At 38.9% G+C, this 18,470-nt stretch overlaps 1 protein-coding gene across 1 annotated transcript in view; it reads left to right on the top strand.

Annotated features, from left to right (window-relative positions):
• The window catches only part of LOC106089012 (hornerin), a 112,139-nt gene that overhangs the window by 54,693 nt on the left and 38,976 nt on the right, over positions 1-18,470 (top strand). Inside the window, exons 2-3 of the mRNA XM_059361628.1 lie at positions 9,072-9,371; positions 9,452-9,824. Of these exons, the coding sequence (XP_059217611.1) occupies positions 9,072-9,371; positions 9,452-9,824 (673 nt within the window). The remainder of the gene's footprint in view (positions 1-9,071; positions 9,372-9,451; positions 9,825-18,470) is intronic.

Genomic DNA, 18,470 nt, shown 5'->3' on the forward strand with positions numbered 1-18,470 from the left:
GGCAAAAAATTTAAAATTTTCATTATTTGTAGTATTTTAGCAAATGACAAGTGAAAGCGTGCTAAGTTCGGCCGGGCCGAATCTTGGGAACCATGGATTTTGCTAAAATCTGGGAGCAATATCTAGTTATAGACCGAATCGGACCGTATTTGGCGCAGTTGTTGAGAGTCATAACAGAACACTATATGCAAAATTTCAGCCTAATCGGATAAACATCGCGGATGGTAAGGGCTCAAAAAGTCAAATCGTAAGAGCGGTTTATATGGGAGCTACATCATGTTCTTGACCGATTTGAACCGTACTTGGCACAGTTGTTGGTAGTCATAACAAAATGTCAGCCAAATCGGATGAAAATTGAGGCATCCATGAGCTCAAGAAGTCAAATCGGGAGATAAGTTTATATGGGAGTTATATCAGATTATTGTCCGATTTGGACCGAACATGACACACATATAGCTCCCATATAAATTGGTCCATCGATTTTAATTCTTGAGCCCCAGAATCCTCAATTAATACGCCATAGAACTGATATATCATAGAGAAGGTACATATGTACCCTCCAACAAACACAAGTTTGCCAAAAATTTAAGATTTTTCATTATTTGTAGTATTTTAGCAATGATAAGTAAAAGAGCGCTAAGTTCGACCGAGTCGAATCTTGGGAACCCACCACCATGGATTCTGCTTAAATATGGTAGCTATATCTAGTTATAGATCGAATTGGACCGTACTTGGCGCAGTTGTTGAGAGTCATAACAGAACACTATATGTCAAATTTCAGCCAAATCGGATAAAAATCGCAGCTAGTAAGGGCTCTAGAAGTCATATCGGGAGATCGGTTTGTATGGGAGCTATATCATGTTCTTGACCAATTTGAACTGTACTTGGCACAGTTGTTGGAAGTCATTATGTCTAAAATTTCAGCCAAAACGGACAACAATTGTGGCTTCCATGGGCTCAAGAAGTCAAGAAGTTAAACGGCAAGAATATTAGTATAATGCTACTAAAAGGGTAAAGAAACAAACAATTGATTTTATATGTAATAAACTGCTTGTTCCTTTTTTTATATTTTTAAAGACCGTCAAGTGTCTCTAGGGGGAGAACGTTTCAGATAAAACATTCCCGCAGTGAAGGGATTTTAAGGAAATGTGCTTGCGAAATAGTTTTTTTAGCAAGCGTTAGTACAGTGTGATTCCACCAATGAAAGCAGTCAAAGAACAGTCCCAACCTATTCCTTCTAATCTGTCACTCGCTAATTAATATTTTCGTTGTATAGCATTACCAATTTGCCTTGCATTTTTGTCTTGTTTTTTTTACTGCTTGGAGTTATTAACGCATTCTTAAGTAATTAGGGCTTGATTGTACGACATGTGCGAACATCTCGCTCGGCATTATCGCACATATGTGCATATTTGTTTACCATTCCCAGCCATTAGACTCAAAAAGCACCCATTAAAAAAATGTCTAAAGTGTTTTTAACATGTCAATTTTCAATTGTGTAACGCACATTAATGCGATTCAGAAAAAATAATTGTCATAATTTAATTGCAGTCAAGCTACACACATATGAGGTCGGTTGCATGCATTAACGCAGCCATATAGACTTGCATCACAGCTTTGCTGCAAGAAGTATACCCATTATGGGAACCACATATGAATAGGATAAAAACTTTTTGTGGGGTAACCCTATTTTACGTAAACACTAGTTATCAATTAAAATATATTTATAATTGAAATTATATTAAATAGAAGTGATCGTAAACATTGCTATTTAGTTCCATGAATCTGATATGCATTGTATATGCAATGCTAGTGCAATGTGGAAATATGATCTTCTATGGGTTGGGGTTTAAAATCAATTTAGATAACTAGCAATTATTTCGTATTGAAATACTCTGATAAAAAAAACTGTACTTTCGCCCAAGACCCATTTTAAGTCGATCTAGCCATGACCTCCCGTCCATCTGCCGAAGAAAGCACAATAAGTTTGAAAGAAGTAAAGCTAGTCGCTTGAAATTTTGCAAATATGCTTCTTATTAATGTAGGTCGGTTGGGATTGTAAACGGGCTAAATCGGTTTATGTTTAAATAAAGCTCCCATATAAACCGATCTCCCAATTATACTTTTATACTTCTGGATCTTCTACAGAGTGCAATTATTCTTCTGAATCTTCTACAGAGCTCAATTCTTAGCTGAAATTTTGCACTATCAAGAGACGTTCCAAGTATTGTCTCAATCGGCCCAAAACCAGAAATAGCTCCCATATAAACTGATCTCCCAATTTCACATCTTCCGCCCATATAGAGCGCAGTTCCTATCTGATTTGGCTGAAACGGCCTATAACCTGATATAGCTCCAATAGTATAGGAAATCTTATCTATGATAATTATTTTGCCTATTAAAAGATACCGGGCAAAGAACTCGACATATGCGATCCATGGTGAAGGGTATACACAATTTAGCTCCACCTTTATGACCAAATGTCACCCACCGCACACAGAAGCGACCATAATTTTCAATCAAAAATTTGAGGTATCTTTACCAATTTCACAGAAAAATTTAGGCAATTTTTTGAATTTGTAAAAATAAAATTCTGGCTACGTCCCTGATGGGAGCTATATTCAAATTTGAACCAATTTTTATGAATTTTATCAAAAGCTTTCAGATGGGTAATACCAAATATCTTACCAAATTTTGTGTGAATCCAAGGCCACTTCGTCCATATATGTGTAAATGTGGCGAATTTATATCTTATATATTTCGAGATTGGACAACCCTTGTGTTGCAATCTGCAAATTGACAACTCTATCGGAAAACTTGACATTTTTGAAGTTAAACGTACTCAGAACGTTTTGACATACGAGCGCTTTTTGTGTTGTTTACCGTAATTTAAATAATTGATCTCGCCCAAAAAAATGGAATTAAATCGTGAACATTTTCGGGCAAATATTTTTTACAACTGTCGACGTGGATTAACTCAACAACAGTGTATCGATGAACATAATTCAATTTTTGACGATGAAGCTCCATCAAGGACCAGTGTTTATCGATAGTATGGTGAATTCAACCGAGGTCGTAGTTCACAACAAGATAAATTTTGTAAAGGTCGTCCAAAATCAGTTGTTGTTCCAGAAACCATTGATGCTGTGCACCAACTAATATTGCAAGATTGGCATGTGGCCCATCATGAGATTGAGACAACCTTAAGCATTAGTGGGACTAGCATACATGAACATTTGACCGTTAAAAAAAATTTGTTCGGGTTGAATCCCACACAATTTGTCACGCGATCAAAAAAAGCTCGTGTCGATTGGTCGAAAGAAATGCGGCAAAAATACGAAACAACTGCATTTTTGAGCACTCAAAACATCGATTTGATGAGTTATCCACCGTATAGTCCTGACTTGGCACCGAATGACTTCCTTTTATTCCCGTAAGTAAAAACTAAAATGAGAGGTCGACATATTTCGACAACTGAAGAAGCGGTTGATGCGTTCAGAATGCATGTTTTGGAGATGCTTGAATCTGAGTGGCATAAGTGCTACGTCAATTGGTTCAAACACATGAAAAAGTATATATGTAGATCTCAATGGGGAATATTTTGAAAAACAATAAAGCGTTTTTCGATGCCAAATATTTGTTTTTGTGTTCTCTAATCCCGAAATATAAAAGGCAAACCACGTATTTGCAAATCTGAACCAATTTTAAACAAAGTTCATAGCGTTTTCTTTTAGGCCAAAAAAGTGATAAGTGGAAAATATCGAGATGATTGGGATTGAAGAAATGCGACCTCTACCTTGAAGGATCGTTCAGCCGTTTCGTCTGCGCGTAGAAGATAAATTAGCTGCTGTCGGACATTGTAGCTAAAACCCGGAAGATTGATTGTATTTTTATACCCTCCACCATAAGATGGGGGGTATACTAATTTCGTCATTCTGTTTGTAACTACTCGAAATATTCGTCTAAGACCCCATAAAGTATATATATTCTTGATCGTCGTGAAATTTTATGTCGATCTAGCCATGTCCGTCCGTCTGTCCGTCCGTCCGTCTGTCTGTCGAAAGCACGCTAACTTCCGAAGGAGTAAAGCTAGCCGCTTGAAATTTTGCACAAATACTTCTTATTAGTGTAGGTCGGTTGGTATTGTAAATGGGTCATATCGGTCCATGTTTTGATATAGCTGCCATATAAACCGATCTTGGGTCTTGACTTCTTGAGCCTCTAGAGTGCGCAATTCTTATCCGATTGGAATGAATTTTTGCACGACGTGTTTTGTTATGATATCCAACAACTGCGCCAAGTATAGTTCAAATCGGTCCATAACCTGATATAGCTGCCATATAAACCGATCTTGGGTCTTGGCTTCTTGAGCCTCTAGCGTGCGCAATTCTTACCCGATCAGAATGAAATTTTGCACGTCGTGTTTTGTTATTATATCCAACAACTGTGCCAAGTATTGTTCAAATCGGTCCATAACCTGATATAGCTGCCATATAAACCGATCTTGGGTCTTGACTTCTTGAGCCTCTAGAGTGCGCAATTCTTATCCGATAGGAATGAAATTTTGCACGACGTGTTTGTTATGATATCCAACAACTGTGCCAAGTATGGTTCAAATCGGTTCATAACCTGATATAGCTGCCATATAAACCGATCTTGGGTCTTGACTTCTTGAGCCTCTAGCGTGCACAATTCTTATCCGATCAGAATGAAATTGTGCACGACGTGTTTTGTTATGATATCCAACAACTGTGCCAAGTATGGTTCAAATCGGCCCATAACCTGATATAGCTGCCATATAAACCGATCTTGGGTCTTGACTTCTTGAGCCTCTAGCGTGCGCAATTCTTACCCGATTTGAATGAAATTTTGCACGTCGTGTTTTGTTATTATATCCAACAACTGTGCCAAGTATGGTTCAAATCGGTCCATAACCTGATATAGCTGCCATATAAACCGATCTTGGGTCTTGATTTCTTGAGCCTCTAGAGGGCACAATTCTTATCCGATTTGAATGAATTTTTGCACGAAGTATTTCGTTATGATATCCAACAACTGTGCCAAGTATGGTTGAAATCGGTCCATAACCTGATATAGCTGTCATATAAACAGATCTGGGGATTTGACTTCTTGAGCTTTTAGAGGGCGCAATTCCTATCCGATTAGGCTGAAATTTTGCATGACGTACTTTATTTTTACTTTCAACAACTGTGTCAAATAAGGTTCAAATCGGTTCATAACCCGATATAGCTGCCATATAAACCGATCTGGGATATTGACTTCTTGACCCCTAGAGGTCGCAATTATTATCCGATATGCCTGAAATTTTGTACGACGGATCCTCTCATGACATTAAACAAACGTGTTTATAATGGTCTGAATCGTTCTATAGCCCGATACAGATCCCATATAAATCGTTCTCTCTATTTTACTTCGTGAGCCCCAATTCTTCTTACGAATTGGCTGAAATTTTACACAGGTCTCCAACATATAATTTAATTGTGGTCCGAACCGGACCATATCTTGATATCGTTTTAATAGCAGAGCAACTCTTTTCTTATATCCTTTTTTGCCTAAGAAGAGATGCCGGGAAAAGAACTCGACAAATGCGATCCATGGTGGAGGGTATATAAGATTCGGCCCGGCCGAACTTAGCACGCTTTTACTTGTTATTCCTATTGTTTCTTGGGCAAATTTTTTTAGTAGTAGTCGTAGATTTCGATATTCACTTGGTGGGTTCTAATGACCCTCAATTTGACCCACCCGAACAGAAATACCATAGATTTCTGCTTTACATAATTATGGCTCTAAGCTTATGTCCAACAAGTAGGCGAGTTCTAAGTTCGGCCGGGCCGAATTTTATATACCCTCCACCATTAATCACATTTGTCGAGTTCTATGCGCGGTATCTCTTTTTAGGCAAAAAAAAGAATATTGAATAAGAACTGCAATGCTATTGGAGCTATATCAAGTTATAGTCCGATTCGGACCATAAATGAATGCTGAACATTGTAGAAGTCATTGTGTAATATTTCAGTTCATTCAAATAAAAATTGCGCCTTGTAGGGCCTCAAGAAGCAAAATCGGGAGATATGTTTATATGGGAGCTGTATCAAGCTATTGATCGATTCAGACCATATTAGACACGTATATTGAAGGTCATGAGAGAAACCGTTGTACAAAATTTCTGCCAAATCGGATAAGAATTGCGCCCTCGAGAGGCTCAAGAAATCAAGATCCCAAATCGGTTTACATGGCAGCTATATCAGGTTATGTACCGATTTGCGCCATACTTAGCACAGTTATGGGAAGTCATAACAAAACACCTCATGCAAAATTTCAGCCATATCCGATGAGAATTACGCCCCCCAGCGGCTTAAGAAGTCAAGATCCAAGATCGGTTTATATGGCAGCTATACCAGATTATGAACCGATTTGAATCATACCTAGCATAGTTGTTGGAAGTGTTACCAAAACACTACGTGCAAAATTTCAGCCAAATCGGACGAGAATTGCGCCCTCTAGAGGCTCAAGAAATCAAGACCCAAGATCGGTTTATATGGCAGCTATATCAAAACATGGACCGATTTGGCCCATTTACAATCTCAACCGACACCAATAAGAAATATTTGTGTTTCAAGCGGCTAGCTTTACTCCTTCGAAAGTTAGCGTGCTTCGACAGACAAACGGGCGGACGGAGAATCAGACAGCGATATAAATGCGAGTCTGAAGTCTGTTAGTTTAAAGCAACTTATATTTTAGGAGAGCATCGTTATTTTGAAGGTCCACTTCTTTGGCTCACAATCATTACCAAAACTCTATCAACAAGGACAAAATCTTTAGTTATCTTATGTCTTTTTGGTGTTTACAATTGCTTCCGATGTGTCATATTTTTTCCTATTAATTAATTCGATGGTTGCATTTGGGAGGTACTGCTGCCAGTGGCACAGTCTTGGATTGACGGAACCCTGGTATTGCCATTTGGAAGATAATGCTATATAGATGGATCATAGCTGGAGGTCAATGTGGGTCTGTGGTTCTACATTGAGAACCCTGGGACTTAGATCTATTTTAGACTGCCTGGCCATAATATGATCCTGCAGGCGAAGATCCGGGCTATCACGGAATGCGTGAGGTAGTGTGGTGCTAACGCGAGGACGTCGTGTGTGAACATCTTTACCTACAGTTAACTGGTCATCAGAGCAATAACGACCAGGACGGTAAGGTCACGAATAGTCTAAGAGTGTAAGAAGGAGATTAACGCCTCCTCTGGGGATGGCACGATCGCCATCGTTTCGGTAATTGGCCACAGTGTAGTAAGGGGCCGAAAGGCAGATGAATTGGTAGGGATCGGGGCAAAGGACAGTCATCAGTTAGCTTGTTGAATACGAAACATTCGGGCGAGGAGTAAAGAGTGGGGGCTTTGAACGCGCTGTGGGACAGTGAAATGGTTTGTAGAACGACGAAACCCTATGGGTAGATCGGGATGTTGAGAAGTCGTTTATTTTACTGAGAGAAAGCAGGAAGTATGTCAGAATGGCTTCCGGCTTTATTGCTGGTCACATTGGACAACGGGTGCACGCACTTATGTAAATAGGTGCTGCCAGTGTTTACTGTGTTTGTTGCTCATGTGGGGTAGATTATGAGACATTGAATGGACTAATGGACAATAATGTGGTCATTTTAAGTCGATCTAGCCATGTCCGTCCGTCCGTCTGTCTGTCGAAAGCTCGCTAACTTTCGAAGGAGTAAAGCTAGCCACTTGAAATTTTGCACAAATACTTATTATTAGTGTAGGTCGATATCGGTTCATGTTTTGATATAGCTGCCATATAAACCGATCTTGGGTCTTGACTTCTTGATCCTCTAGAGGGCGTAATTCGTCCGATTTGACTGAAATTTTGCACGTAGTGTTTTGGTATCACTTCCAACAACTGTGTTAAGTACGATTCAAATCGGTTCATAATGTGGTATAAACCGATTTTCGAACTTGACTTATTGAGCCAATAGAGCGCGCAATTCTTATCCGATTTGGCTGAAATTTTGCATGAGGTGTTTTGTTATGACTTCCCATAACTGTGCTAAGTATGGCGTAAATCGATACATAACCTGATATAGCTGCCATATAAACCGATCTGGGATCTTGACATCTTAAGCCTCTAGAGGGCGCAATTCTTATCCGATTTGGCAGAAATTTTGTACAACGGCTTTTCTCATGACCTTCAACATACGTGTCTAATATGGTCTGAATCGATCAATAGCTTGATACAGCTCCCATATAAACCTATCTCCCGATTTTACTTCTTGAGCCCCTACAAGGCGCAATTCTTATTTGAATGAACTGAAATATTACACAATGACTTCTGCAATGTTCAGCATTCATTTATGGTCCGAATCGAACTATAACTTGATATAGCTCCAATAGCATTGCAGTTCTTATTCAATATTCTTTTTTTGCCTAAAAAGAAATACCGCGCATAGAACTCGACAAATACGATCCATGGTGGAGGGTATATAAGAATCGTCCCGGCCGAACTTAGCACGTTCTTACTTGTTTTATTTAGTTATTTACTCAAGAGATAGATTTTCAAAATATAGATATACATATTTTTTGCCCTACTGATAAATCTGCCTATTGGATTACACCAACATAAAGTTCAAACGTATACGAAATTTCAGAAAAATTAAAAAATTATTTAGTTTAGAAATTAATTGTTTTGTTAGTAGAAAATTATTTTCTAAAACAATAAGATTCTGTTATATTTCACGTACCTCTTAAACCAACATTTTGCTGAACACTTGGCATACATCCCATATGCTATACGCACCCACACACTCTCTGCAATTAATGCAAAAGTAACACTTGAAAATATTTCCCAACGACTTTCCAACGAGTAGCGCTCATAATGCTCTCTACGTGACTGAGGCAAATTTTACCACAGCACTTTGTCAACGCAACTCACCATTCCAAAGACAGTCACTACGTTAGACATTAACTGACATAACGACTCACAAACGCTGGTGTACACTTTTTTACTCAAATTCATTTTTTATTTGTTTCTTCGTTGCAGTATCTGCAACTACTGTTGCTGACGTTGGCACTGCCTTTATTAACGCACACATATCCTGCCGCCGAAGAAAAGTCCTCAGCTCTGGACGATGTTGCAGTGGACACGGATGAAGCAGCCAGTGCAAAAGATTCACAGCTGCAAAAACGTTCAGGCGGTCTTGATTATGCGGTGCATTTGAAATCCAGTCTATTGTCCAGCCTGGGTCATGCTTCAGCCTCCATAGCTTCCAGCAGTTCGGGTGGCAGTAGCGGCGGAGGGGGGCATAGTTATAAACCCCATGGAGACCCTCATCATGTAAGTGTTTGCCACACATGGATTACCGTATGCAAATATTGCCTGAGTATAGGGTGTTAATTCATTTTGGTTTTTTTTTTTTTCAGTCATACGGCGGTCATGCAGAGTTCGATCCTTGGTCATTGAAGAAAAGTGTGCTAAACACCATATTCCAGGCGGTTAAGGCAATTACTGGTGGCGTAACAGCTCTTAAGGGTCAATTGATTAAGGGCAGTGGTTATGCTCTTAGTGCCAGTGGCAATTTGGTAGCGGCGTCCGGCGACAAAGTCACAGACGTGGGCAAATACATTATTAATTCGGCACAATCTAAGCTGCATCCCATTCCCAGCGGTCATGGTGGTGGCGGAGGTGGTCACGGAAGTCCTTTCAGTAAATTTGCCTCTCTATCTGGAGCTTCGTCGGGTGGCAGCAGTAGTAGCGGTGGCAAGCACTCATCTGGCCAAGTTGTCCATACGGAGAGTAAGTATTCGTACAAAATTTGCATGAATTATAAATGGCTTCAAAGGAAGAAATCGATTGGGTGGCCACTAGTACTGAACGATGTTCTTGCTGAATTGGCAATAATTTCATATACAGCTGCTAATCCATTTGCCAATTAGAGTTTAGTTTCCTTAATACATCCTATGTTCACATTTACAGAACAGGAAGATATGTCAAACCGAACTTAGGCTTAATTGCTTAAAGTATAGATAGTCATAATTGATGAAAATTTTCTGAGCTTCCCAATTAGCCCAAAAAGAAGAGAAATGAAAACTACGAGTCAAATGCTATAAACCCATATGTTATAAACATATATGGTACCTCCGGTGTGTAATTTTTTCGTTGGTTACCATGGTGCTTTCGACAGACAGAAGGGCGGACATGGTTAGATCCACTTAAAATGTAATGAAATCATACAATATCCGGATATAACTGTCATATAAACCGATTTCCTGGTTTGGCTTATTGAGAATCTGGATAGCTAAATATTTAACTATTGTATTTTGCTGACTATTCTGTTAGAAAAATGTAAAAAATCACAATAAACTCGTTCCATACTAGACGTTTTAAAAGATTTGGCCCGAAGCGAAATCCACCAAAAAATGGGGGTATATAATTGATATGAGACCCAACAAAGAAAATATATTTTTGTTCTTCTTCAAATTCTATGTCGATTTAGCAATGTCCGTCCATATGTCTGTCCGTCTGTTGAAAGCACGCTAACTTTCGAATAAGCCAAATTTTGCACAAATACTACCTATTAATTTGACTGAAGTTTTGTTGGTAATGTTTTGCTATAACCTCAAACAACTGCGCCAAGTATGGTCCAAATTGGTCCATTACCTCATTGGTCCATTACCTCATTGGTCCATTACCTCATTGGCCCATTACCTCATTGGTCCATTACCTCATTGGTCCATTACCTCATAGCTGCCATATAAACCGATCTTCAGATTATACATCTGGAGCCTCTGGAGGACGCAATTTTTATCCGCTTTGACTAAAATTTTGAGTGGAGTGTTTTGTTTTGACTTCTAAAAACTGTTCTCAGTATGGTCCAAATCGGTCTATTACCTGATATAGCTCCCATGTAAACCAATCTCTTAATTGGACATCTTAAGTCTCTAAAATGCGCTATTATTATCCGATTTGGCTGAAAATTTGAGCGCTATTTTTTTTTTTTTTTTTTTGATTTTAACACCCATGGCAAATATGGTCCACATCGGTGCATAACCTGTTAGAACTCCCATATATCCGAAAAAAAGTTATTAAAGAAACTTATCCCATCCAATCCATGATGAAGGGTATATAAGATTCGGCGCGACTGAACTTTACGCGCTTTTACCTGTTTTTAAATTTTGTATTCAGTCGAATAATTTAATAGTTATATAATTTTAAATTAGGTATCTAAATCTATCTTTGCCAAAGCGAACCAAAGATCTGGAATTAGGACATTTGACCCAAATGATTGGCTTCGTATATTTCGTGTAATTTTTGGTGCCGTTAAGTACTTTCTTTACGATATGAGTTCCCTATTAAGAATATATATTCCTAATCGTCTTGACAAGTCGATCTAGCCTTGTCCGTCCGTCTGTCGAAATCACGATAGCGGTCGAATGCGTTAAGGCAACCGCCTGAAACTTTTCACAGCTACTTCTTATTGATGTAGGTTGTTGTCGTTGTAGCAGTGTTATACACTGAGGCGGCAGCCCTTGCCGATGAAGGAATCCATCGGGTCAATCCGGTACGAACAACCGGTTCAGATTTGGATATAGCCCCCATATAAACCGATCTCCGCTTTTGACTTCTTGATCCACTAGAGGACTCAATATTAGTCCAATTTGACTAAGATTTGACACAAAGACTGTTCTGTTCTGATTTGAATCGGTCTATAAACTGATATAGCCCTCATAAAACCTCTCCCCGGATTTTACTTCTTGAACCGGAAGCCTAAATTTTTGTCCGATGTGGCTGAAATTTTTTACGCAAAGTACATATACATCCTCCAAAATCAGCACTTAATCCCGTCCAGATAGATCCATAGATAGATATATCCCCCATATAAACCTATCTCCAGATTTTATTTCTTGAACCTCTAGATGCCTAAATTGTCATCTAATCTGGATGAAATTTTGAATGGTGTGTTTTTGTTACAAATTCCAATAGTGGTAGCAAGTACGTCCCAAATCGTTCCATACGCTGACATAGCTCCCACATGAACTGATCACGCGATTTTGACATCTTGTGTCCCTCGAAGCCGCAATATTTGCCCAATGTGGCAAAAATTTTCTCACGTTGCGGTCTGTTACGACTTTTGCAGGTACTATTTAAATCGGTTTGAAAACTGTCTCCCTTATTAACCGATTTCCCAATTTGTCTTCTACAGCCACTAGAAGCTTAATTTTTGGGAAGTTTTGCAGAAAATTTGCACATAGAGTATATATTATATGGCTTTAACTTATACCATTTCTGCAAATTTGTAGCAGAATTCATGTATCCCAAGATTCGGCTCTGCATAACTTAGCTCGTTCTTACTTGTTTATTTTCAAACCAAATTTCCTGATTTTTATACTCACCACTGAAGGATGGGGTATATTCATTTGGTCATTCCGTTTGCAACACATCGAAATATCCATTTCCGACCCTATATATTCTTGATCAGCGTAAAAATCTAAGACGATCTAGCCACGTCCTAGATCGTCTGTCCGTCTGTCTGTTGAAATCTTTAAAAATAGAAATATTGAGCTGAAATTTTGCACAGATTCTTGTTTTGTCCATAAGCACGTTAAGTTCGAAGATGAGCTATATCGTACTATACCTAATATAGATCGATCTCTCGATTTAAGGTTTTGGGTTCATAAAAGACGCTTTTATTGTCCGATGTCGCTGAAATTTGGGACAGTTAGTTGCGTTAGGCCCTTCGACATTCTTTATTAGGCCCTTCGAGATTCTTCTGGCCGAGACAGGACTATAGACCGGAAGGACCGGTCTATAGAATGGAAGGAAGGAAGGAAGACCATTTTTTAATTATACACAATTGAACAATGACTTGTACTTATTAGTGTTTAGTCGATATCGGAACATATTTCGATATAGCTGCTATGGGATATAAGGAATGCATTTGTCACCGGATTTTGACGAAATGTGGTTTACATATATACCCTAAGTAATGGGTATCCCGGCCGAACTTATGGCCTTTTTAGTTGTTTTCTTTCGATATTTCCTCTGCGTGAACCACCAGGTGTTTTTTCACTTGACTACTAACTGGAGTAACTGGAGATTTTCGCTTAGATCGGCAATGCTGACATTATCGGCGTAGACGAGCCATTAGTGTTGTAAATTCAAAAGTATGCAAATTATATTGAAATGTGCAAGGACGCGATATCAAATATTATGAATCGAGAAGACTCTTTTAGTTGATGTGATTCTGTTCAGATTAGAGGCGAAACGAATGAAGGTGTGTGCTTATGCAAATGACCTTGTCATTCTCGATACGGGTAAATTTCTAGACACTACATCAGGCATTGTTAGTGGTGCTCTTGGGTGCACGGCGTCTTGGACCGCGAATTGCTAAAGATGAATCGTAATAAGAAGGAACTGACCTTGTTCACAAGGAAGAGAAGGATTCCAGAGTTCGAACTACCCACGATGCAAGGGGTAGCTTTGGAGTTGGCTAAATCAGTTTAATTTCTTGGCGTTATTCTTGATACTAAATTGGACTGGAACTTAAACAGAGCCTCGCGGGTAAAGATTGCCTTTATTGCTCTTTACTCTTATTAGAAGCTTATAGGAAGTAAGTGGGGTCTACGACCTTGGTTGATGCACTGGATGTACTCGGCGGTGGTAAAGCCAGTTTTGACGTATGGCTGTCATGTTTGGTGGCCGATGACGGATAAAGGGACACGTGTGCGTGACCAATCAGGGTTAATAGGGTTGCCTCGAGATCCATGACTGAGACTATGGGCCCTACTGCGACAATGTCCCTAGAGGTTATGATGGGAATCCAGCCGGTTGACTTGTTTAAAAAGGCGTCGGCAGAGAGAACTCTGCGCTATAGCAGCTACAGTCTAGTTGGCATGAGTAAAGTATCTAAAAAAAGTTTTGGGTCGCAGTCGAGAGGTCTTAAATTATCTTCAGAGGAATCATAATCTGACTTTCTGCTGGGTTCCCGGACATAAAGGTCTTATAGGAAATGAGAAGGCGGACATGTCTGCGAGATCGGGTGCAAGTCTTGCTCTTGTGTCAATACCCATCACTATCGAAAATTTTCCATGGAATTAAGAATGTTTTAAAAATGGTTTAATTGCTGAAATTTAACAGCCGGATGTAAATAAACAAAATGATACAGAAAGCTATACTTATCTTCTTCTTACTTCCTTTTTGTAATAGCCTCATCTTCTTCCGGTTCGTCGCCGTGTTCGTCGCCCACGCCCTTAACTCTGACTTTGAGGACTGACATCGGTTTCCGGCTGCCTAACCATAAAACGGTGTTACAGGCGGATATCTGGGCGATTTCCGTGTCTGAACGGACCCGTAATAAAAAGGAGGTAATTTTTATACCCTCTACCATAGGATGGGGGGTATACTGATTTCGTCATTCTGTTTATAACTACTCAAAATATTCGTCTGAGACTTCACGACATTTTATGTCGATTTAGCCATGCCCGTCCGTCTGTCTGTCGAAAGCACGCTAACTTCCAAAGGAGTAAAGCTAGGTCGGTTGATATTGTAGGTCGGTTGGTATTGTAAATGGGCGTTATCGGTCCATGTTTTGATATAGCTGCCATATAAACCGATCTTGGGTCTTGACTTCTTGAGCCTCTAGAGTACGCAATTCTTTTCCGATTGGAATGAAATTTTGCACGACGTGTTTTGTTATGATATCCAACAACCGTGCCAAGTATAGTTCAAATCGGTCCATAACCTGATATAGCCCGATACAGCTCTCATATAAATTGATCTCTCTATTTTACTTCTTGAGCCCCCAAAGGTCGCAATTCTTATTCGAATTGGGTGACACAGGTCTCCAACATATAATTTAATTGTGGTCCAAACCGGACCATATCTTGATATCACTCTAATAGCAGAGCAAATCTTTTCGTATATCCTTTATTGCCTAAGAAGAGATGCCGGGAAAAGAACTCGACAACAACCGCCACGATACGGTCAGGTCCTGGAGTGTAAGAAGGATATTAATGCACTGGATAGGTCATTTTCCTACATTTTTATATGCATTATCAAAATATAATATGACGAATAATCATTTTCCCCAAAAGCGATTATGAAACACTGTGCAAAACTACTACCCATCCCATCTATCCACTGCTGTAGCAAAGCGTGGTAATATTTTTCGGAAATCTTTGCACTTTCTTATAGTAAATTGAGTTGTATTTATTTGCCGTGCTTAAAGAAAAAAACATCTTCAAATACCCCTTAAGATGACGCATTCTTCCATGCTGTGCTGCAGTTAAATATTTCATAGATTTTTTTTTTCCACAGCTTGCTTGGGGCATTTCCATTCATAGTCATTTGTCGTGTTTCATGGACGCGTGCTGCACTACTTGTTGAGCGGTGGGGAGAGGTCTTCAGTTGTGTTAAACGAGCATACATGGAGCCTCCACTGATCTGGTGGGTACTTATTTAGAGATGTACATTGACCTAAACAAAACCACATTTAACGTGGAATGGCTAGCGAATGGTTGGGTTAGCGGCGGTGTGGCTTGATAGAGAGCCATTGGTGAATGGCAATATCAATGGATTTCAATGACAACTTTCCAATCGATGACAACATTTGCAAAGGGGGAGTCTAAAACGCACATAATACTACAAACATTGTAGGAATATTTGGATGGCAATACGAATGTGAAGTATAGTTATTGTTGTGCTATGCTGCAATAGTTTGGATTGTAGTGTATTACATTTTTCTTGCTTCATGAGATACATTATCTAGTACAAATATGGTGTGCTAAAAAGCAAAAGGAAATAACTACACTAAAAAAGTGTGATAGATTTCGGTTTAAAGTTTTGTGAAAGACCTGTTCACAGGGATATTATGAGACGGTGTGTGCAGTATTGAAAGTTTTTAATTGCGTTTTCCAGACGCTCATGAAGGCAAATCGGAAGGTCAGTTTATTAAGGAACTGTCTATCCTAATTGCAGATGAAAATATGCTCACTAATATTTCATTAAGGAACAGGGACAAACTTCGCACTTATCAATAAGTGCTGTCCGATTCAAGTTTTAACTAAATGATAACTGCGATATATTAAAATGAAGTAACTATTTATGAAAAACTTGAAGCGGAAAGTTTTGTTTGTCCTGTCGACAAACGGACTGACATCGCCATGTTGTTGAATGTGTAGCTCACTATGAAAGGTTAGTTCACTCCGAGGGCAGTCTGCTCCATTGTGACACACCAGTCAGAAGCTAAAAAAAGTATGAAACATAAGAAGAAATACAACAAGCTCCTTTCCTACACACTCACTTATTTGTGCATCCCCAGAGCATGGGTCCACTCTCGCGGTGTCTACTCGGTGAGTTCAAACCAGTAGCACTACTCATCTACGCATGTATGACCGCATGTGTAGGATTTCATGGTATTTGTGCAAAATTTCAAGCGGCTAGCTTTACTCCTTCGAAAGTAAGCGTGCTTTCCACTGACAGACGAACGGACGGACATGGCTAGATCGACATAAAATGTCACGACGATCAAGAATATATATACTTTATGGGGTCTCAGACGAATATTTCAAGTAGTTACAAACAGAATGACACCCATCCTATGGTGTAGGGTATAAAAATCATTTTTATTAATGGCATTATTTATGTTTGCTTTTACCTACTGTCATGTGTTTTGATTACTTTGGACATTTCTTCAAAGGGAGTCGAGCTAATGACCAAGACAAATCCTATGGCAACCAGATGTAAAACAACAACAAATTAGTTTGGAAGAGAAGATTTTAATTAGTGGAATATTATTTTAATTTGTGGAAAGGAAATTATCTCATCAACAGATCCTCGTACACATAGCCATTGCAGCCATTGTTATGAAGGTGGCGAAAAGTCTCTCGTCGTGGCTACTGGCTTTATATCTCATTTTGTTTATACCATTATTTTATGAAAAAAATCCATCAAAATCAGTCAATATTTCATTCAAAAACTTCCATAAATCTGGCTGTGTCAACTGTGTCATGCTCTCCGTGTCATGCTCTCCGTCTCTGCTCAAAATTATTTTACAAACACCGTGTGTAATAAACATGAACAACAACAAAAGGTTATCCTTTTGTGTACTCATTTTCTTCCCAAAAATCTTCTCCTTCATTTTATTTCTTCTGACAAATCCATCATAAATTATGCAGCAGTCATTTCCAGCAAACAGCAGGCTTATAAGCAGCAAGCCTGCTGTTCTGAAATAGCAGAACTACTTCTGTAATAGCAGAACTATTTCTGTAATAGCAGTACAATTAACTACTAACAATTAGCAGACAGCGTTTACTATTTGCAGAAGACTTTTATCTATGAGTGTACTCTGAACTCTCTCCTTACCCTCGGTATGTAGAACTATGTCAGGCTAGTTTTGAAAAACCGTTCTTGACATGAGAGGATTCCTCCAAGGAATTTCTGCAATATCGCTAGAAATCTGTCTTCATCATTACTTCTACCCTCTTTTGGTTGCCCTTGATCTAAGTTCCGCTTGACTCCTCCTTGGCGTTTGTTTAAAAAATTTAAAAAAATCTATTGAGAAACAAGCAGCAATATGCATAATCTCCGGCAAAGATTTCATTCTTATGCAAATCATTGTCCCAAATATTAGCAAAATGCTGGTAGAATGTTTGGTTTTTCCGCCAACATTCTTTGTGTTAAAATTTTTAACATTCGTACCAGCAGTAACCGATTATGGCAGTGAAAATCGACTTCCGACAAATCGATTATTGGACTCCAAAACCATAAAAATAAATTTCACATGTCGATTATTTGAAGTCAAAGTGCACTTTTTTCTAATAAAAACAACAAAATGATTAATCAATTCGTGGAAAGTCGACTTTTAGATTTCAATCTTGAAAACTTAGCCAGTTGTGGTCCCAAAAGGAGCACTGGGTGAAGACGTTCCAGTTTGAAACTTTAACCGAGTCGCCGCTCGTCACAGGCCTGATATCTATAACCTGTTCCCCGATCCGCTCGTAGAATGTTAGAGCATTCCCTTTGATGCAAATTTTTCAGTTCGTGAATAAAATGTAGATAAAATTTGGCTTGTCTCCATTGTTTGTATCTATGAGCTAGAGTGATCAAGACCTGTCGGCCGGGTTTTCTCTTTCCACCGATTGTTGGTTTTTCAAAAATATAAATTTTCGGTGGACCAGTGCAACCGGGGTTTTTCATCTAAAATGCCGGTTTACGGGTTTGTAATTGCAACTAAAAATATAAAATTCTACCCTTTTTATTGTATAATAATTAAAACCGTGGAATTAATATGGAATTACTTTCTTTACTTTTACCAAATGCGCTTATACGGTTTGAATTGTAGATATACAATTAATAATGTAAATTAAAGCATTATGAATTGAGCTTTATATGACATAGAGACATGACGGACGTTTTCACATAAATTAAGGCTTTAACTTATAT

The sequence above is a fragment of the Stomoxys calcitrans genome, chromosome 2, assembly GCF_963082655.1.
Source record: "Stomoxys calcitrans chromosome 2, idStoCalc2.1, whole genome shotgun sequence".
NCBI lineage: Eukaryota > Metazoa > Arthropoda > Insecta > Diptera > Muscidae > Stomoxys > Stomoxys calcitrans.